A 21982-nucleotide genomic window follows, 5' to 3' on the forward strand; every position below is an offset into this window, starting at 1 on the left:
TACCATTTTTCATCAAGAGGTTGGAATGTGAGACATCTGACAGTGCCTTCACAATACAGGGTCAGGATTGACGTCCAGCGAACTGAGGAAGTTACCCTGATCTGACATGTTCTGTCTGTGATTTTAATTTGGGTGATGTTCATATTGGGTAATTTTTCGGTCCTTGTGATTTCAGTTTGGGTGACTTTTCACTTCAGGCGATTTTTCAGATTAGGTGATTTTCAGTTCTGGTGATTTCAGTCCAGGGGTGATTTCCAATTCTTATGACTTCAGATAATTGTCTGTTCAGGTGATTTTCAGTTCGGGTGGTGATAACTGCTCAGTCATTTTCCCACATCCCGCATGATTTTCTCGGATTCTGGCTGCTTTCCTGGGAACCGCTGGTTATCTGTTAGTGAAGATTTCCCACCACCCTCACACACTACTTTACATAGTGTTGCCACTCGGTTTGTCCCCTTCATATTTGTAAAACCTAATTGTCGTCGGTGAGAGGAGTGATGAAAAACTCAGTCATTTGTAAGAAGTGCCCAACTGGAACGCGTCGGCGTGACGCAACCAGGAGTATTTAGGTGAATTGGGGAAGTTTGGGTTAAGCCTGAGTTTTGAGCCGGACACTGAATCCGAGAACTCAGAGATCCGAGAGCTCAGGGAGAAGGTCAGTGTGGGGCAACTGCAGACTGAGCGTGGAAACTTTCTACACAGGTATTTACTGGAGAGTGCTGCTTTCAGCGAATTCTGACTTATTGCTAACAAAAAGACCCGATTGAATTGTATCTTGCTATTCCGCGTGGACTCTGAATAAAGGACAGGATGGGGGGACATAGATCCAACAGTAAACGCTGCTGATTGTAACAAAACAAATCTGCAACAGTTGCTGTGAGTGATCATTAGATAGTAACCAAGCAACACTGGGACAGGGATTAAAATCTCTGCTGTGAAATGCGGACCTTTCTCACTGCTTTCATTTATCAATTGTCTAAAATGCCTAGAAGGTTACCTGAGTTTTTATTTTATTCTCCGGTGGTATCTGTTAAAATAAGAGTAAAAATAAACATTAGGTCCCATTCTGCTGGGACAGTGTAAGAAATTTCATCCGTTACCTTGCGAGCGTGTGAACTCCTATTGCGATAGTAAAATGTCTTGTTGAAGTTTTTTTTTGCTCAGACATTATCCTGTAGATTTGTTGCCTTGTTTCGGGCATGTTTGGCTAGCGGTGATGGATGCTTTGTATTTGACTGTAGCTTTGGGACTGAGAGACAGTGGGACGCTGTTACAATGTCTGTCTTCAGCACGGCCATCCTTTCTCTCGGTAAGTACCTTCTGTCAGTCTGGGCAAACAGTTGCAGTTCGGTCAGTCTAGGAACTGGCGGTTCAACCCCGTCCATTTAAGGGGAGCCTCTAAACTCTCCCTAATCCTGCCTGCAGACACCGGGAGACATGCGACAGGTTAGGGTATGCTGTATTTGAGGTCCGGAGTTCAGATATTACCCGAGTACAACCGTGTCCGGGATGGAGAGAGTTGCCGAGCTATCCAGGCCCGCCCTATCTACTGTGTCTGGACTGTATGTCAAAGGGATGAAGCGACAGATGAAGAGAATAGGAGCGTCTCGGAGCCAGGAAAACCTGCAGCTGCAAATATCTTCAGGACAGCAATATACCTAAAACAAAGAATTGACACGACTCTCACAAAATGCAGTGTTCTGAAGTTTGGTGCAGGTTAAATCTAGAGTTATTTAATTCAAGTTACCACACCTCCAGTTGTTAGCACTAAACCTCAATTTGCGCTCTCGCAAAAAAAAACTGTTTATCACCCATTTGTTTTACTGGAAAATGACCATATGTTTGATTAAATGCTTTACACAAGTTATCTGTTCTCATTCCTCTGACAGCTGTGACTGATTCTTGTATTTCTCTTTGAAAGTAATACTCTGGAATTACAAGATATTATTCATTTTGATGTGTGCAGGGATCTTAATATTCACTTCACCAGCAAACGGGGCCCAAGAATCAGGTACGCTTTCTAAAATACAGTGACTCATCTGCATTATCTTTATCGACATATTCCATATGAAAGATTTCTGAAGCAATTTACTAGATATCATTTTTTTTGTTGGGCACAATATTGTGTTCTTACAGAGACCTCCCATACCAGATGTACACTTTCCTCAGTTACCTTATGTAATGTAAATGTATATTTATTAAGTATCCTTAATCAATGCGACAGGGACAATTGATGCCACCTTGTAAAACAGTTATCGTTTTGTGTCAATATGTTGAGATTTGAGTTTTTAATTGCTGAAGAGATATCTATCAGTCATGGTCCTGTGATATTTATTACAAATTGTGTATCTATGTTTTATTTTTCAAGTGCCCATGTCAATCAACTGTACCACCAGAGGTGCTTACTATAAGGAGAATCAGGTGGATGTGCTGTGCCCACCACATTGCGATTACACCCAGCTATCGGTCTGGGGATCTGGAGTATATGCCTCAGTCTCCAGTATCTGCGCAGCTGCAGTTCACAGGTGAGATCCTTAAATGAAACTAATTCTTAAAGAAACATGAATGAGACCTCAAAACGAATACCCATGAATGAAACCCAAATGAGCAATGCATTTTCACAAGCAGTGTGTCATGTGGATAGCCAAGTTTTAGTCCCTCAGTAGGCTGACTTACATATATGAAATTTTGAGGAGACACAGGACAGGACAGAGTGTATATGATATTGAGGAACAATGAAACTGATTGTCTTTTTCTGTATAATCATATTTTCTGTTGCTTATCTGTACAAACTTTATCTTCAAAATCAATGCACGAAGTAGATGGGTTTCTAAAGCAGCCCTCAACTTAAGGATGAAAGTGAAAGAGATTTAGGTTAAACATACCCAATTAGTGCAAAGCAAATAAATGTTGATCTGTGCAATCAGAACAGTCGAATGGTAGTGGAAAGGGTACCGTACATTGTTTAATATATTGAATACTGCATCCTCAGCTGGCTACCAAGAGATAAGGAAACTAAGTGAAGAAAGGGGCTAAACAGTTTAGTCCTGATGTTATGTATCTAATTATTAGGAAGAGAGATATCTCAGAAGTGATCTTGTAGAGATATAAATAGTAAATATAGGAAAGTTTTTTAAATCAAAGATGGGAGTTGGACAAGAAAAAAAAGATTCAAACTACAGAAAGGAAACTTCATGATTGATATCCGAAAGTTCTACATGAAGAGAGCAATCGATGATGAGAATAGATTTTCAGGCAGATGGCAGTGTTAAAAGCATGAGTCTCATCAAAGAGACAAACACAGTAAGAACAGAGGGGCTGTATGGTTTTTCTGGACGAATAGGTATAGTGGGCTGAATGACCTTAATTATTTGAAATTACCCTGAATTCCTGTGGGTTTTGTTTTATTTCAGTGCCCTTACAGCTGTGCAACAAATTCAAGTTGGGCAAGTGTGACAGTTATTTGTTATTTGTTCATATGCTCTGGTTATTACAGACAGGGCCAGCATTTATTGCCCTTTCTTCAATTACTCATGAGAAGGTGGTGATGAGCTAATTTTATGCATGGCTCCAGTCCTTGCGATTTGGATGTACTTACAATGCTGTTGGGAAGGGAATTCCAGACTTTTGGTCCCCTGAATAGCAATATCGTTCCAAAGCACAATGGTGTTTGTTGCCCTTGTAAGGAATGACCACTGTCAGCTGAACCTTCGGAACAACCAGCAGGGATACATGATTCAAGAATGGTAAACTCATAATATCACTTTCCCTCTTTCTGTAATCCCAAAGTTAAAAGCAAATTTATTGCTTTATTTCCAATTTTCACACAGAGGGTTGCAAACCTGTAGAATTCTTTATCACAGAGGGCTGTTGAGGCTGAGTGACTAAGCCTGAGATTGACAACATTTTAATCAGTAAGGGAGTCAAGGGTTATGGGGAAAAGGCAGGAAAGTGGAGTTGAGAATTATCCCATCAGCCATAATCTGATTAAATGGCTGAGCAGATTCAGTGGGTTGAATGGCCTACTTGTGCTCTTGTATCTAATGATCTTACATCCATCATTCACATTCTTGCTGACATACTGCTTTCGAACATGAGCCAGGAAGTTCTGAAAATATGGACAAGAATATTTCAAAGCAGACTGTGCAATTCAATTTGAATAGTTATGTGGTCCGGAGTTATGCAATTTATTGCAGGATAGGATTGGTTGCCAGATAACTTGTCGCCACTCATATTCCGCATCCACCTCCTCCCACCCTGTCCATCACATTATTCTTTTGGCAATCACAGGCCAAAATAGAGTTAATGTTCGAAATTCATCAAATATGTTGCGGTATTTTGAATAACCTTGTGAAAGGGTGTCTCTTTATTTCAGTATGGCAATGCATAAGCTGAAAACTGACAAAATCTTTTGTATAGGATGAGAACATTATTTCCCCAAACCATAGAGCAGTGTAAGAAAAAAATTCCAATTTAACTATCATTTTGTAACAATTTTAGTACTAACAACTTGAATGCTTATTATCATTTCCTTGCATCATCCTGTTTGGGAGTGTCCCACTTGTGTTTCACTGACTCCAGACAATATCTTAGGTAATCAGGAAACGAAACGCCATAATATAGCCTAGTTAGGGTGGCATAGGGGCTTAGTGGTTAGCAATACTGCCTCACTGTGCTGGGTGCTGGGTTCAATTCCAGCCTCAGGCGGCTGTCTGCATGGAGTTTGCACATTCTCCCCGTGTCTGCGTGGGTCCCTTCCAGGTGCTCCGGTTTCCTCCCACAATCCAAAGGTGTGTAGGTTAGCTGAATTTGCCATGCCAAATTGCCCATAGTGTTCATGTATGTGTAGGTTAGGTGCATTAAATGTCGAATAATAGGGGAATGGGTCTGGGTGGGATAGGAGAATCGACGTTTCGGGCATTAGCCCTTCTTCGTCGATTCTCCTGTTCCCTAGATGCTGCCTGACCTGCTGCCCTTCTCCAGCAACACATTTCCATCTCTGATCTCCAGCATCTGCAGACCTCATTTTCTCTTCTGGGTGGGATACTCTTAGGAGGATTGGTGTGGACTTGCTGGGCCGAAGGGCCTGTTTTCACACTGTAGGGATTCTATGTTTACATCATGAGGGCTGTCAATTGAACTGGTTAGGAGAAAATAAGCCAACATTCCAAAGCTTGAGCGAAATCATCCCACATTCCCTGAAGGATAATTCATCAGTGCTTCTTTTCAAGCATATCTTCAAACACACAGTTTTTCTTTGGAGGATAGTGTGGAAGCGATGGAATGATTCCCGGGTTAATTATCAGCCCATTTAACTGTGTCATGAATGCTACTTATTACTATTACATCCAGTCAGTAACATTAGAAGAATTTGTCCTGCGAATGTGCTCCAGGGGTTAAACATCTAGACAGGAGGCAGTGGATTGTTTTGTGTATCAAATTGTGTTGAATCTTGAATTAGTTTCATTGCAACAGATTTATACAGTTGTGTTTTGAAGGGTTATACCTCTCTATTGTCTTTCTGTAAACTAAATCTGCTATTCATTGTGAACTGTAATGTGATTCCCTCATAATTATTCTATTCCAGTAATTTCAATTGATATGTTTAAAAGACAAAGGAGATAAAGGAAAAATGTAAGACTCACTAATATGTGTCTCTCTGTGTAATATCTGTCTGCAGCTGATTACTTTTTGCTGGTAACCACAAACTGCTTGCATTAAACTAGTTAATTCACTGAAGTGTTGATACAAGCATAGGTTGTTTTTGGCATTGAAGCAGTTTTGTGCAAATAGGCATATTCCAGGTTTTCTGAATTCAAAGGAAACTGAGATGTTTCATTTTAAATAGAAATTAGTTTAGTTGCAGCACAGAATCTTTTCTTACATTATAGTGACACAGATTGGCTACTTGATTATCAACATCTTAATAATTCCAGAGCCACTTTACAAAACTAAAAACATGGGGGAAAGAGAAAAAAAAGTTCAATATTGTATGATTATTTCTGGCAATATATTGTAAAGGAATGCAACAAATATGAAAACACTGGACATGTACGGCAGAATCTTATTAGAAGGCACTATCAAATTTAGGAATATAATAAGATAACTAGCTGTTTAACTTGATCAAGTTCATTCCTGCCTGATTTCAGAGTTAAATAAATCTTGCAGTATGTTTGCGCCTGTCCTTGAATAGCATTCACACTAAACACTTGCATCGGGGGAGACTTGCCAGTTCTCAGCCACACCACTGAATAGAGTACTGTAAGGAAGCAGAGTGCTCCACTTCAGGTAGGATAATTAAGCATAAGGCGCGTGTTGTCTTGCAGATGTTTGCATTTTATCAGTTGACTGCAGGCTACCCTCATCCAAAGAGTGAAATCAGGCATAAATTACATGGAATTAAAATCAGATGCAAATGGTATTGATTGTTGAATAAGAGGGTCCTGAATTTACTTGAACTACCATAACCCATCAATGATGGTAAGAAACTTCCTGTTTGGCATTTTCCATTTCTGAAGAAAACTAGAGCTTTGCAGCAATTTTTGAAATAAATCTTCTTGCAAAGATCTCTGACTCTACCTAAATGCTTCACGAATTCTGCAAAAGATTGAATTGCCAACTGCCATATTGAGCCACACAGTTGTTACTGCCATTGACTCAATCTAAACCAGTAGGTTTTACTGGTCACTCTCCTCCAGTGACAGTCAGAAAAGCTCCTTATCTGGCTATTATTTGACCACTTCAGGGCCTCAGTTGGTTGCCTGGCACCTACCCTACAGCTCGTACATTACATGAAGGATCAGGTGATGGGCTCAACATTCTAAGTCATCCAACCATTTTTATACATTCCCAATCTCCCTGCTCCCTCGTAGAGCAAATGTAAAATTCCAGTGATGGAACCATACAGCACAGAATGAGGCTGGTGGAAAGGCTCTGACAATATGTTTGTCTGTTTGAGACTGAGCTGAGAAATGAAACTGTAATGTTACCTTGTTTTTCACAGCAAATAAATGAATAGATCATATTCCTCCTTTCAAATAGATTTTACCAGGATCTATAGCTGCTTTTAACTAATATTAGTGCAGTATAGTTTGAGGTAAGTGTCCACATATTCAGATGTAGCTTTAAAGAATTTGGCTGATCAGATCATTCAGCAAACGTTTGGAACATTGATAGCAATCAGAACGCAATTAATTTAGCTGTTTAATATGAACCAAAATTTGCAGTTCAGGAACATTGTCCAGTTCAATCCCACCCTTTACAAACCAACACTAAAAAGTGTTTCCACCTCTCTGCTTTCATACAAATATTGAACTTATCAAAGCAACTTATGGTGTAAATCACATTACCATTGTAAATGTGCTGGAATTATTTTTTTGTCAGGAAATGTTTACTGTGATTGTGTCCATGAAAAAATAATCAACATTTTCTCATGTACAGTGAACTTTTTATTAAGATTAGCATTAAAGAGTTAAAGGAGGATATAGTGTATTATTTTGATGTACTGAAGTGGATTTTCTAAATTGTGAGAGTCATTATGATCCAACTTAATTTACACCATTTCATCAGATACATTTCTCCATTTTGAAGTTAATTCGGAATATCTGTGTGGCATTTTGCATGTTATGAGAAGTGTAGGTGAAATAATAATGTTGCACGGGCTCTATTCCAAAGATACTCTCAGGACTTGGTTGCAAATACCACCATCAGACTGTGAAATTTGATTTTTTTAAAAAGATTGGAATGAAAGTCTAATAATGACTATAAAAGCATTGTTTGTTGTCATAAAAACCCATCTGGTTCCTTTAGTAAAGGAATTCTGTTTTATTCTGCATAATTACGTATGACTTCAGACCTACAGCAATGTGCTGACTCTTTAATGCCCAACAGCTTGACATAGTCATACTCAAAATCAGTACTTTCCATATATCACCATCCTGGGATAAGACATGTCCCAGCAGGGGTACAGTTGGAAGTTGCCCCGGGAGTCCTTAACATTGACTTTGTACAACATCCAGTCTCATGCCACTTGGTCAAACAAGGGCAAGGATCTCCTGTTGATTATCATGTACTTCACTCTCACCCCAACTCAGCTTATGAATTAATATTCTTCCATGCACTGGTAAAGGCACAGAATATACTCAGGGTTGGCAACTTCAATGTCCACCATCAACAGTAGCTCAGCAGCACTGATACTGACCAAGTTGGTTGTTATAGCAACCAACTGTATCTGAGGTAGGAAATGAAAGAACCAAAAGAGATTGGACCTCATCCTCAGCAAACATTTGCCGCAGATAAGTCTGTCCTTGACAATATCAGTTGAATGACTACTACTCATCCTTAATAAAGACAAAGTCCCATCCTCACATTTCTAATACCATCCATCATGTGTGGCACCACCAGCATACTAAATGGGATACATTTCAAACAGATTTAGTGACTCAAAACTGGGCTTTGATAAGGCACTGTGTGCCATCTTGAGTAGCAGAATTATACTCCCAACACAATCTTCAATTTCATGGTCTAGAATATTCCCCATTCTACCATTACCATCAATCCAAGAGGCAAACCCTGGTTCAATGAAGAATGCAGGAGGGTATGCCAGAAGCAGCAATAGGAATACCTGATCTGATGTGTCAACCTATTGAAACTACAATGCATGACTGTTTAAATGTCAAACAGCAGAAGCACTAAGTGACAGAGTTAAACGATTCCACAACCAGTGGATCAGATCTAAGTTCTGCAGTCCTGTCACATCCAGTCATGAATGGAAATTACTGGTGGCAGAGTCTCCACAAATACCACATCCACAATAATATGAGAGTTCAGCATATCAGTGCAACAGCATTTACAACTATCTTCAGGCAGACTGTTGAGTGGACGATCAAACACGGCTTTCTTTGGAGGTCCTCGACATCACTGATGCCATTCTTCAATCAGCTTGTTCCACCACACAATCTCAGGAAATAGCTGGAAACACTGAATATTGTGAACCTTGACAATATTCCCACAATAGAAAGGTAGACTTGCGCTCTAGAACATGCTGTGCCCCTACCCTGGCAGCTCCATTGCATCAATGGCATCTACCCAGAAATAACCAAAATTGCTCGGGTACATCCTGCATAAAAACAAAACATTACAAATCAAACCCAGAAAATTAGTCTACTTTAAATCAACATGGAAGGTGTTGCAAGAGTGTTCTCAACTATCATTTGTATAGCAATGCCCTGCTCACTGACTCTCAGTTTGGATCTGCCAAGGTCACTCAGCTCCTGACTCATTACAGCCTTGGTTCAAAAATGGACAAAACAGCTGAACTCCAGAGGGGAAGTGAAAGTAACTGCCCTTGACATTAAAGTCACATTGATCAAGTACAACATCAAAGAACCCTAGCAAAACTGGAGTAATTAGAAATCAGGGAGAAACTCTCTGCAGGTACAAAGATGGATAGCCATTGTTGTTGGAGGTTATCTCAACTCCCAGACAGAAAAATGTAAGAGCTAGGAGCAGGAGTAGTCAATTCAGCCCCTCAGGTCTTCTCCACCATTCAGTATGGTCATGGTTAATCTCACCTTGGCCTTAACTCTACTTTCCTGCTGCTCTCCATAACCTTTCAACCTTTTATTATTAAACGTCTATCTCCTCTTTAAATTTACTCAGTGTCCCAACATCCACCACACTCTGGGCTACTGAATTCCATAGATTCCATTGATGAGAGAAGCAATTACTTCTTATCTCTGTTTTAAATCTACTGCCCCTTGTCCTAAATCCAAGTCCTCTTGTACTAGATTGTCCCATTCTGTCTATATCTATTTTGTCAATCAATTTAATATTTTATATATCTTGATTAGATCTCCTCTCACTCTTTAAACTGCAAAGAAAATAGCCTAAGCTGCTCCATCTGTCTTTATAAGACAAATTCATCATCTCTGGAATCAATCTAATGAGCCTCCTCTGAATTGCCTCCAATGCAAGTTCATCCTTCCTCAAGTAAAGGCACCAAAACTATATGCAATACTCCATGTGCAATCTCACTACTACCTTATCCAGTTGTAGCAACACTTTCCTACTTTTACACTCTATTCCATTAGCAATAAATGCCAAACTTCCATTTGCCTTCCTTATTCCCTGCTATTCCTGCATTCTATCTCTCTACAACTCATACATACATTCATCGGGACATCTCTACATGAGTTCCTCAGGGTAATGTCAGTCCAACCATCTTCAGCTGCTTCATCAATTACCTTCATTCAATACTAGGATCTGAAGTGGGGATGTTCACTGATGATTACACAATGTTCAGCAGATTCAAGACACAAGTGTGATAGAATACTCACCTGTCTGCATAAAGATGATTATTTCCTAACAGCAATTTCCTAACAGCAATTGTAGGTGTACCGAAACCAAATGAACTGCAGCAGTTCAAGAAGGCAGCTTACTTCTATCTTCTCAAGGGGAACTAGAGATGGACAGCCATTCAGTGACGTCCACATCCTCTGAGTGAATTAAAATAAACCTTGATAGCAGAGGTTGTAGAGGATCTGTGTATGTCAAATTGCAGCCTTAAGGGTTTTCAGCGCTCCTTGCACTCATTAACAGCTGAATTACCACAGCATCTCCTGAGATATAGAGTACAGAAACTATCCAGCTATTGGTTTGTCATTTAACGAAATCAAAACATTCCTGTGCCTTTGAACGATATCGTTTAATATGTGAACAAGGTCTGATCTCAGTCCAAAGTGTTGCTGAACCTATAACCCCTACATGGGATCCTTCTTACAGTATGAGCAAGTTGTAGGCCCAGTGTTACTTGATCTGCCCTGCAATGTTTCTGCTTCTGTCATACCTGCTTATTGTCTTGCAGTATCACATTAGATGTTAGTGCCTGGAAAAGGGAGTGAAGTTGGGTTCATAGCCTTTACAAAATCAGCAGTTGACATGGGGTGAAGCCACCCTAGAGGAGTGTAGAGCAATAGTTGAGTAGAGCTGTTTGAAAATCATCATTCTTTAGGGTGTAGGTTTGCTCGCTGAGCTGTAGGTTTGATATCCAGACGTTTCATTACCTGGCTAGGTAACATCATCAGTGGCAACCTCCAAGTGAAGCGAAGCTGTTGTCTCCTGCTTTCTATTTACATGTTTGTCCTGGATGGGGTTACTGGGGTTTGTGGTGATGTCATTTCCTGTTCATTTTCTGAGAGGTTGATAGATGGTATCTAGATCTGTGTGTTTGTTTATGGCATTGTGGTTGGAGTGCCAGGCCTCTAGGAATTCTCTGGCATGTCTTTGCTTAGCCTGTTCCAGGATAGATGTGTTGTCCAGGTCGAAATGGTGTTCTTTTTTTCCTCTGTGTGTAGGGCTATGAGGGAGAGAGGGTTGTGTCTTTTTGTGGCTAGCTGGTGTTCATGTATCCTAGTGGCTAACTTTCTTCCTGTTTGTCCTACGTAGTGTTTGTGGCAGTCCTTGCATGGAATGTTGTAGACGACGTTGATTTTGTCCAAGGGATGTACTGGTCTTTTAACCAGGTAATGAAACCAGGTAATTAACCAGGTAATAATGAAGCAGGAGATCAAAACTACAGCTCAGCGAGCAAACCTACACCCTAAACCTCAACCTGAGCTACAAACCTTCAAAACCTTGCATCATCATTCTTTCTCAGGAGGAATTTTACAGGCTATACATTTCTCTCTGCTGCTTGGTGAGCTTGTAACATGGTCAAATTCAAAGGAAGCCACAAAGGATTAGGAACAGACAGTGGTAAATTGTATCCCATAATTTAAGACGACTACTTCCAGAATTCCTTGTGTAGAAATTGTGGCTTTCAACAAAGTTATCACAGACCTCTTCAGATCCATGAACTGCTGAGGTGAATCGGTTCAGCTTTGCTGTCAGTACACCTACAATACTGACAGGGAGAGAAATCCAGGACTTTGACTCAGTTATGCTGAAGGAACAGCAACATATTTCTTCTTCAGGACAGTGAGTGCCTTGGAGAGGAACTTGCAGGTGATGATGTTCCCATGTATCAACTGCCCTTGTCCTTCAGGATGGAAGTGGTCATGGGTTTGAAAGGTGATATTTGGGGAGCTTTGGTGAATTTTTGCGGTACATCTAGTACACACTGCATTGGTATTAAAAGGAGTGAATGTCTGTGGATGACAAGCCAATTAAATAGGCTACATTAGCCTGGATGATGTCAAGCTTCTTGAGTGTTATTAAAGCTTACACTCATCCAGGCAAGTGAAGAATATTCCATCATACTCCTCCTTGTGTCTTGTAGATAGTAAGCTTTGGTGAATCAGGAGGTGGATTACTCACGATTGGATTTGTACTCTGATTGGATCTTATATTGACAGTATTTATAAAACTAATGCAGCTCATCAATGGTAATCCCTAGAATGTTAATAGTTAATTGTAATGTTGCCTGATGGATTCAAACTGGCAATAGATATATTTAGGAAATGATGTTAGAAAGTTAATTATGTAAAGAGTAAAACCTTTGCCATTGTTTTAGAGACTTTTGTACCAAAATGGGATAACTGTGGAATTTCCAAGGTGGAAGAAATTAAATTAGTCTGAAAGACTTTGCTAGTTCATGTCCCATAAACAATCTTTGACTATAAGGTGATGAAAGGGAATTGTCCCTGCTTTTCCCACAGAGATTGGTGAAAAGCACTTCCAATCATTTTGTTGCATCCCAACGGAGAATGGATCTGTTGTCTGCTGGCCTCTCTTCCCCTATACGCTGCAACTCAAATTGGTTTTATTAATGCATTCAGTCACTGTCTTGGACATCCTGAAAAGCATCATGTCAGTGAATATCTGCCATTCTTAAAATCTTTCTGCAGCTTTAAGGCTCAGAAACAGAAAGAAAGAAAGATTTGCATTAATGTATTATGACCCTCAGATAAGTGTGAGGTCTTGCATTTTGGGAAGTCAAATCAAGGTAGGAGTTTCATGGTGAATGGTAGGGCCTTAAGGAATGTAATGGAATAGAGGGACCTGGGAGTTCAGGTGCATGGTTCTCTGAAAGTGGAGTCACAGGTAGATTAGGCAGCGAAGAAGGCTATTGGCACACTGGCCTCCATCAGTCAGGGCATTGAATATAGAAGTTGAGAAGTTGTGTTGCAAGTATACAGGACTTGGTGAGGCCACAATTGGAGTATTGTGTTCAATTTTGGTAACCTTGCTATAGGAAGGATGTTATTAAACTGGAGAGAGTGCAGAGGAAATTTACAAGGCTGTTACCAGGACTCAAGGGTCTGAGTTATAGGGAGAGGTTGGACAAGCTAGACTTTTTTTCTTTCGTGCATATGAGATTGAAGGGGAATCTTGTAGAAGTCTATAAGATTATGAGAGGCATGGAGAGGGGAATGCACTCAGTCTTTTTCCCAGGGTTGGGGAATTGAGGATTAGAGGGCATCAGTTTAAGGTTGGAGGGGAAAGAATAAAAGGGAAGCTGAGGGGTAATTTTTTTTTTACACAGTGTGTGATATGCATGTTTAATGAACTGCCATGGAAGTGGTTGAGGTGAGTACATTAACAGCATCTAAAAGGCATTTGGACAATACATGGATAGGAAGTCATTAGGAGGATATGGGCCAAGTGCAGGGAAATGAGATTGGTGTGGCTGGACATTTTGTTCAGCATGGACAAGTTTGGGCCAAAGGGCCTGTCTCTGTGCTATAGGACTCTACGACTCTGATTCAGATGTCTCAAAGAGCCTTGCAGTTAATCATTTTGTTGATGTACAAAATGATGTGGACAATTTGTGCTTAGCATGCTCTCACAAACATCAGTGTGATCATTACTAGATAATCCGCTTTTTGTGATTTTGGTTATTGGATAAATATTAGCCAAGCCATGAGGGATATTACACTTGCTGTTCTTCAAAATGGTGCTATGGGACCTTATATATTCACTCAAGCAAGCACATGGATCTCAAGTTTAAAGTCTCATCCAAGAGATGGCACCTTTCACAATGCATTGTTCACTCATGACTGCATCAGACTAACCATTGGTGAAGACTGTTTTTACTCTCTCATATGACTTAAGTATTGCTGCCTTGGCCAACATTTGTTGCCCATTCCTTACTAGCCTTGGGAAGATGGTGGTGAGCCACCTCTTGGAACCACTATAGTCCATGAGGTGCCAATTCAAACAGTTAGCTCACTTTTATTCTTTCTGATGCAGATTGCATATAAACCTCATGCTATCTGCTCATTAACATGTTGGAAGCAACCAACTATAGTTAAATGTACTATAGGATGTACTTGAACATGCAGTGCAAATTTGTGAGAGTATAACATCATATAAAGTTCGCCTGTGTTATTTAACACCAGACAGTACTATTTAAAGGAGAGGTGAATTTTAACTGAGCTGATTCCTGAAGTGGTTTGGAATGAGTGTCCACATAGGCAAATTGTTGAAAAAATGGGATAAAAGGACATTGATGTTTATTTGTACATCAAGGTTCTTGAACATAGCACTAGAATCCTTGGTATAAAATATGGGCAGGAAGGGTCACCTATTCAAAGGGAATCAAGAGATCTTCCAGACAGATATATGAAAGTAATGGGAGCAGTTAGCCTTTGCAGTCAATGCTAATATTGCTTTGAGGACCAAGATGCAGTGACACAAAAAGTCTAATGGTCTCTTACTAGTGCCCAGGGTGAGTAAATGCATCTTCAAATGCCAGATCCAAATGAATGAAGTACTAACTTCACATACTGCTCAGTACACCACACTCCTAACATTCACCACCGACAATTTCTATCAGCGATGGTTCAGATTTAAACTTTATAGCCAGACCTCAGCATCACACATCTAGCACAATTGCAAGCCTCACACCCACATGTCTCAGCTTCAAACATATTGACAACTGCGTAGTGCAGAGGATAATGTGGTACATAACTGAAGGCAACAGTGTCTAAACAGCTGGGGATGGGAAGGGTGCAGTTTTAAATGCTGACTGTATGCCTTACACCTGTAAACCAGCATGCGTACAGCTCTGCACCCTATACTATGGGGAAATTTGCTGTAAAAGTGAATCTATATACATGTTACACTTTGGATCAAAAGGGAGAAATGTATTCTTTCTCTTCACATGCAGCTTTCCTGCACAACAGTGTGTGGTGCAGTGTGAGAAGTTGGACATATTCTCTGCTCTATAATGTCATAATATTATAAGATATGGGAACAGGAAAAGACCATTTCTATCATGGATTCTATTCTGCCATTCAGTTTAGTCTGCCCCATAAGTCTTCATTCACATAAATCAAAAATCTGTCTTAATTAACTTTGAGCATATTCAATTATCCAGTCTCCAATGCTGTCAGTAGGAGAGAATGCCAAACTAACTACTCCTTGAGAGAAGAAATTACATCTCATCTCATCCTTCATGGGAGCCTTCTTATCTTTAAAGTGTTCCCACAGTTCTAGATTCCTTTCTGAAAGGAAACATCCTTGTCCTATGTACTCTCTCAAGCCCACACAAGATCCTATATGTCTTATCCTGCAGATGCTGGAAATCTGAAACAAAACAGAAATTGTTGGAGCAAGTCTTGTATCATCTATGGAGAGAAATGAGAGTTAATGTTTCGGCTCCAGTAGTCTAGATGCTTCAGATGAAGGGTCATTGGAACGTTATGTTGAACAGAATTTCCCTACTTTTATACTCACCTCTTTCAATAAAGACCAACATACCATCTCTCTTCCAAATCACTTGATGTACCAACATACTAACATGTTGTGATTCAAATATAATGACACCCAGATCCCACTAAACCACAGAATTCTGCTGTTTCTCTACATAAAAATAAAATTCTGCTTTCTATATCTTCCTACCAAAGTGGAGAACCTCACATTTTCCCACATTATACTCCATCTATCAAACTTTTGCTCACTCAATTAACCTCTTTGCATTTCCTCACAATTTATTCTTCCCTTTTTTCTTCAGCACATTTAGTTACAATTTAGTTGGTCTCTTCGATCAAATTATTAATACAGATGGTTAACAGTTGAGATCGCAATGCTAATTCCCACAGCATTCCACCAGTTACAATTCATCAATTTTACAATTGATTCAGATTCTCTGTATCCCATTAGCCAGTCCTCTATCCAAGCTATTTATCACCCTTACACCGTGTTCTCTTATCTTGTGATCTTTACGTGACACTTTGTTGAATTATCTACTGGGTTTCTTCAATCTACTATGCTTTTTATATGGGCAAAAGTGAGGACTGCAGATGCTGGAGATTAGAGTCAAGAGTGTGGTGCTGGAAAAGCACAGCAGGTCAGGCAGCATCCTAGGAGCAGGAAAATTTACATTTCATGCAAAAGCCGCTTTTTATCTGCTGACAGATCTTTGGTGAGTTTGTTAAATAGGACATCCCTTTCACAAAATCGTGATGATTTTGCCTGATTGCAATTATGATTTCATAAATGTTTTGCTCCTACCTCCTTAATAATGGATTCTAGAATTTTCCAGTAATAGATATTAGACTAACTGGCCTTGAGTTTCTTACTTTCTGTCTCTCTTTTTCTATAAATAATGATGTTGCATTTGCAACTTTCCAATCTGCTGGGACCTTTTCATAATCAACGGAAATTTCAAAAATTATACCCAAGCATCTGTATCTCTGTGGTCACTTCCATTCAAACCCTAAGATGCAGACCATGAGGCCAGAGCACTTGTCACCCTTTTATTAGATTGTGTGATTCTGGTACTTTGTTTTTAGTGATTGCGACTGTTTTCAGATTTAAAATCCATTTCTCCCCTAACCCCTCTTTTTCTGATATTCTTGGGATGCTTTTCTTATGTCGTCTACTCTGGCAAAGAATCAGCACTCATTGCTGTTACTCCTTTTCTTCTAGAAGTGGAAATATACAAGTCTTTATACATGATCTTGTCTGTTTTTTGCCAGTTTTTCTCATGTTCCAGTATCTCTCTTTATCTTTTAGTCATTCGTTGCTGGTTTCCCAATCTTCTGGGCTATTACTAGTCCTTGCAACAACATGCATCTTTTCTTTCAATTTAATATCATCCTTAACTTTCTCAAGTTACCCATGAAAGATGCATTCTTCTCATAGAGTCTTACTTTCTCAATGTAAATTGGAGGATGGTCCAATCCACTAGTGACTTCTTTGAGATTTCTTGACTCTGTTCAAACTAATTCTATTTCATAATCCTCCAGACCAAAATCATTTCTCAGTACTTTATTGATCATATTTTTCATAAAATAAGCTACCCCTTTTCTTTCTCTTCATGTCTTACTGAAACGACAAACACCCTCAGACATGCAGGTATTAGAACTGGTCTATTTGGAAATATGCCTGAAAAGGTTATCATATATTTAGAATCACAGGGTTATTACAGTGCAGAGGGAGATAATTTGTCCCTCTGTGCCTGCATTGGTTCTATTATCAAATATCAATTTCCTGCCTTTTCCTCATATCCCGGCACACTACCTTTATCTAAATCATCATCTAATACCCTCCCAAATGGTGTCAATTGAACGTTCTTCCACCACCTTTCCAGGCACAACTTGCTTAGTGAAGAGCTTTTCTCATCACCCTTCCTTTGTTTGCACGTCACTTTCAGTCTAAGCGCTCTCATTCTTTTTATTTTTATCAACAAATTCAGTTGTTTCTATTTGTGTTATCAATGCATTCATCTTGTGAATGCTGTGCACATTCGTATAAAGAGCTTTTCATCCAGCATTTTTACCATTCTTCCCCACAAAACTTTGTTTCCTGGTGTTTTCTTATGTTGGTGCGCTCTATCCACTCCATCATGCGTGCATGACTATTACTCACATCATTACACTGCAGTATTGAATTGTCCTATCCCTTTCTCTATCCAATTCCAACTTGCCAGTCTGGAAGGGTCCTGTTATAAAGGAGTTTATGGCCAATGTCACCTTTACATCATCAGTCTGCTCTGGGGCTGTAGGTCTGTCTGTAATTTCAATGAGCTCCTCACCATCAAAACTGAAATGTAACACCTGTAGACTGAAATAGAGCTGAAGAGTCAGTACAGTTCTAAAGGAAACCATTGTGTCCATAATGCTTCTCTGTAGAACAATCCAGTCAGTCCTCTTCTCCTTTTCTATGGCATAATCTATTTTCATCAAGTGTCTATTGAACATCCTTCTGAGCTCATTAATCATCTCTGCTTCCTGAACAGGCATTATTTCCAGGTTATTCCCACTCAATGCATGAAAAGATTGTCCACACCTTTCCCTCTAGCTTTTCCCAAAATCTTAGATCTATGTCCTCTAATCCTTGTAATAGCAATTAATGGGAACAGCTTTATTTTTGTCTAACCTATCTAACCCCATCACAGTCTTGTACACCTCTCTCAGACCTTTCCTTAACTTTGTTTGCATCAAGCTAAAGAGCCCCAGCTTCTCCAAATTAGCCTTGCATCTAAATGCCCTCATTCCTGGAACAATTATGGCACATTGCTGAACACCTTCTCAATGGCCTTCACATGATGGAACCTATTGAGAATCCATTACCTCCTCCTTGCTCCTCAAGCAGCTCATACTCTTCCACTTATCCTTCTCAGCATGCTGCAGACGAGAGGGTTGGAAACTGTACCCACCTGGACATGTAGCGTGAGTTGAGCCCTTTAATTGCCTTAATTGAAAATTAAAGCCATCAGGACTTGCCACACCAAAAAAAAAGTCCCTGCAAAAAAAAGTTAAGAACTGGCTGTGTAATGTACAAGGATATAAAGTATTTAGAAAAGTTAGAGAAAGAGAAAAGGGAAATGCGGTGGCAGCATGATGAGGGACAGAGAAACACATCAGGCTACAATAACCTGTGTCCAGGGCTCAAAGGAAGCTCCTGTGTGCTTGGGTTGTGTACAGTGCTGCAGTGCTTGGGTTAGGAACAGAGCTTCTGTTGTGTTTGAAATGGGCGGGGTGGGTGGGGTATGCACGGTTACTGTGGTTAGGTCAGAGAGTAGGGCTGCAGTGCTTGGATCAGGAGGCAGGACTACTGGGGCCAGGATCAGCACTGGGGCCAGTGATTGCTGTTCTCAAGTCCTGGGTGGCAGTACTGATTAAGGAGTACTTTGTGGTGTCAAATAGGGCAGATGTCCTAGAGTGGGCAAGGACAGAAACCATTTGATTAAAGTTGTGAAGCAACAATGGTATTATCATACTTTTAGGCATATCCAGTACAATATATTGTTGGGTATGTGCCTGCATATTATACTGGTGTGATTGAGAAACATTATGCAGAGTCACTGCCACCAGTTCTTCTTGTTGTTATTAGTTTTCAACAAAAGAGAGGCTTGGCCTTATTACAGAGTCACAAAGATGTAAAGTACAGAAACACATCCTTAGCTCAAACCCCTCCATGCTGACCAGATATCCTAAATTAATCTAGTCCCATTTTCCAGCATTTGGCCCACATCCCTCTCAACCCTCCCTAATCATATACCCAGCCAGATGCCTTTTAAATGCTGTAATTGTACCAGCCTCTACCACCTCCTCTCGCAGCTCATTCCAAACATACATGCATGAAAATGTTGCTCCCCTTTTAAATCTTTGCCCTCTCACTTTAAACTTATGCCTGCTAATTTTATACTCTCCCACCCCGGAGAAAAGAGTTTGTCGATTCATCCTATCCATGCCCCTCATGATTTTGTAAACCTCTATAAGTTCACCCCTCAGCCTCCAACGCTCCAGGCAATGTTTATTACCTATCCTTAACTGCCCACAATGTTGTGGGTCTGGAGTCACACGTAGGTCAGACCAGGTGAGGATGGCAGTTTCCTTTCCTAAAGAGAAACCAGCTGAATTTTCCCAAAAATCCACTATGATTAATATATAATTTCTCTTATGAGAGATCAGGTGCATCTGAAGAATTAGTTCACATTACTGTTAGCAACATTGACTTAGCAGCGCCAGAGACCCGGGTTCGTTTCCCGCCTCAGGCGACTGACTGTGTGGAGTTTGCACATTCTCCCCGTGTCTGCGTGGGTTTCCTCCGGGTGCTCCGGTTTCCTCCCACACTCCAAAGATGTGCAAGTCAGGTGAATTGGCCATGCTAAATTGCCCGTAGTGTTAGGTAAAAGGGGTAAATGTAGGGGTATGGGTGGGTTACGCTTCGGCGGGTCGGTGTGGACTTGTTGGGCCGAAGGGCCTGTTTCCACACTGTAAGTAATCTAGTCTAATCTAAAAAGCACTAGAGCAAGTAGTACAATGCACTAGTTAAGTCCTTGTACAAATAGTCTCATATTCTGATGGAAGGAGCTGATCTTGGGTTGTCAGTTAACCATTTTAGGAACTAATTGTCAATACACAATAAGCCTCTGAGAATGGTGTTTAGTTTGTTGAGCACTAGTACTGGTACTGGGAGAGAAGGGAACTGCTCTAGAGGTGTAGGCTTCACTTGAACTGTGCTGGGACCAATGGCCTAGTGAATGGAATAACCAGAGCTGTAGAGTGGGCTTTAAAATAATTAGAGGGGGGAGGATGTGGGAGAGGGAAATATAGATTTACAAAACATGAAGATATGGCAGCATTACAGAGCAACTATTTGGATAACAGAGTTTCCAACATAAAGTGATAAATAGGATGTAGCAGAGGAAAATGATAAAAAAGGCAAAATTAATGGCTCTTGAATGCACATAGTATTTGAAACAAAGTAAACCAATTAACCATTCACGTACCACCCTCAGCATTAAAATGTTGCCCCCCTTTTAAATCTTACCCTTCTCACTTTAAACCCATGCCCTTTACTTTTGGACTCACCCACCATTAACTATACAATTACAGGTTAATAGGTATGACCTTATTGCTGTTACAAAGACATGGTCATAAGGAGGTCAAAGCTGGGAACTAAATATTCAGGGATATGTGACTTTTCAAAAGGACATGCAGAGATGAAAGAGTGATGGGATAGCATTGTTAGTGCTGGATGGAATTAGTATGATAGCAAGGAATCATGTTGGACCAGTAGATTGAGAATCCATATGGGTGGAGATAAGACATGAAAAAGGAATTTGGATTAGTGGTGCTGGAAGAGCACAGCAGTTCAGGCAGCATCAGAGGAGCAGTAAAATCGACGTTTCGGGCAAAAGCCCTTCATCAGGAATACAGGCAGAGAGCCTGAAGCGTGGAGAGATAAGTGAGAGGAGGGTGGGGAGAAAGTAGCATAGAGTACAATAGGTGAGTGGGGGAGGGGATGAAGGTTATAGGTCGGGGGGGGAGGGTGGAGTGGATAGGTGGAAAAGAAGATAGGCAGGTAGGACAAGTCATGGGGACAGTGCTGAGCTGGAAGTTTGGAACTGGGGTGAGGTGGGGAAGGGGAAATGAGGAAACTGTTGAAGTCCACATTTATGCCCTGGGGTTGAAGTGTTCCGAGGCGGAAGATGAGGCGTTCTTCCTCCAGGCGTGTGGTGGTGAGGGAGCGGCGGTGAAGGAGGCCCAGGACCTCCATGTCCTTGGCAGAGTGGGAGGGGGAGTTGAAATGTTGGGCCACAGGGCGGTGTGGTTGATTGGTGCGGGTGTCCCGGAGATGTTCCCTAAAGCGCTCTGCTAGGAGGTGTCCAGTCTCCCCAATGTAGAGACCGCATCGGGAGCAACAGATACAATAAATGATATTGGTGGATGTGCAGGTAAAACTTTGATGGATGTGGAAGGCTCCTTTAGGACCTTGGATGGAGGTGAAGGAGGAGGTGTGGGCACAGGATTTGCAATTCCTGCGGTGGCAGGGGAAGGTGCCAGGATGGGAGGGTGGGTTGTAGGGGAACGTGGACCTGACCAGGTAGTCACGGAGGGGAACGGTCTTTGCGGAAGGCGGAAAGGGGTGGTGAGTGAAATATATCCCTGGTGGTGGGGTCTGTTTGGAGGTGGCGGAAATGTCGGCGGATGATTTGGTTTATGCAAAGGTTGGTAGGGTGGAAGGTGAGCACCAGGGGCGTTCTGTCCTTGTTGCGGTTAGAGGGGTGGGGTCTGAGAGCAGAGGT

At 40.8% G+C, this 21982-nt stretch overlaps 1 protein-coding gene across 1 annotated transcript in view; it reads left to right on the plus strand.

Moving 5' to 3' along the window:
• Positions 1 to 551: 551 nt before the first annotated feature.
• coch (coagulation factor C homolog, cochlin (Limulus polyphemus)) overlaps positions 552 to 21982 on the plus strand; it is a 63247-nt gene continuing 41816 nt past the window's right edge. The window contains exons 1-4 of the mRNA XM_043698475.2: positions 552 to 702; positions 1242 to 1309; positions 1967 to 2011; positions 2369 to 2525. Coding sequence (XP_043554410.1) covers positions 1276 to 1309; positions 1967 to 2011; positions 2369 to 2525 — 236 coding nt within the window. The 5' untranslated portion in view covers positions 552 to 702; positions 1242 to 1275. The remainder of the gene's footprint in view (positions 703 to 1241; positions 1310 to 1966; positions 2012 to 2368; positions 2526 to 21982) is intronic.

The sequence above is a fragment of the Chiloscyllium plagiosum genome, unplaced genomic scaffold (genome assembly GCF_037043375.1).
Source record: "Chiloscyllium plagiosum isolate Xiang-an unplaced genomic scaffold, Cpla_swu_hap1 HiC_scaffold_8, whole genome shotgun sequence".
Classification (NCBI taxonomy): domain Eukaryota; kingdom Metazoa; phylum Chordata; class Chondrichthyes; order Orectolobiformes; family Hemiscylliidae; genus Chiloscyllium; species Chiloscyllium plagiosum.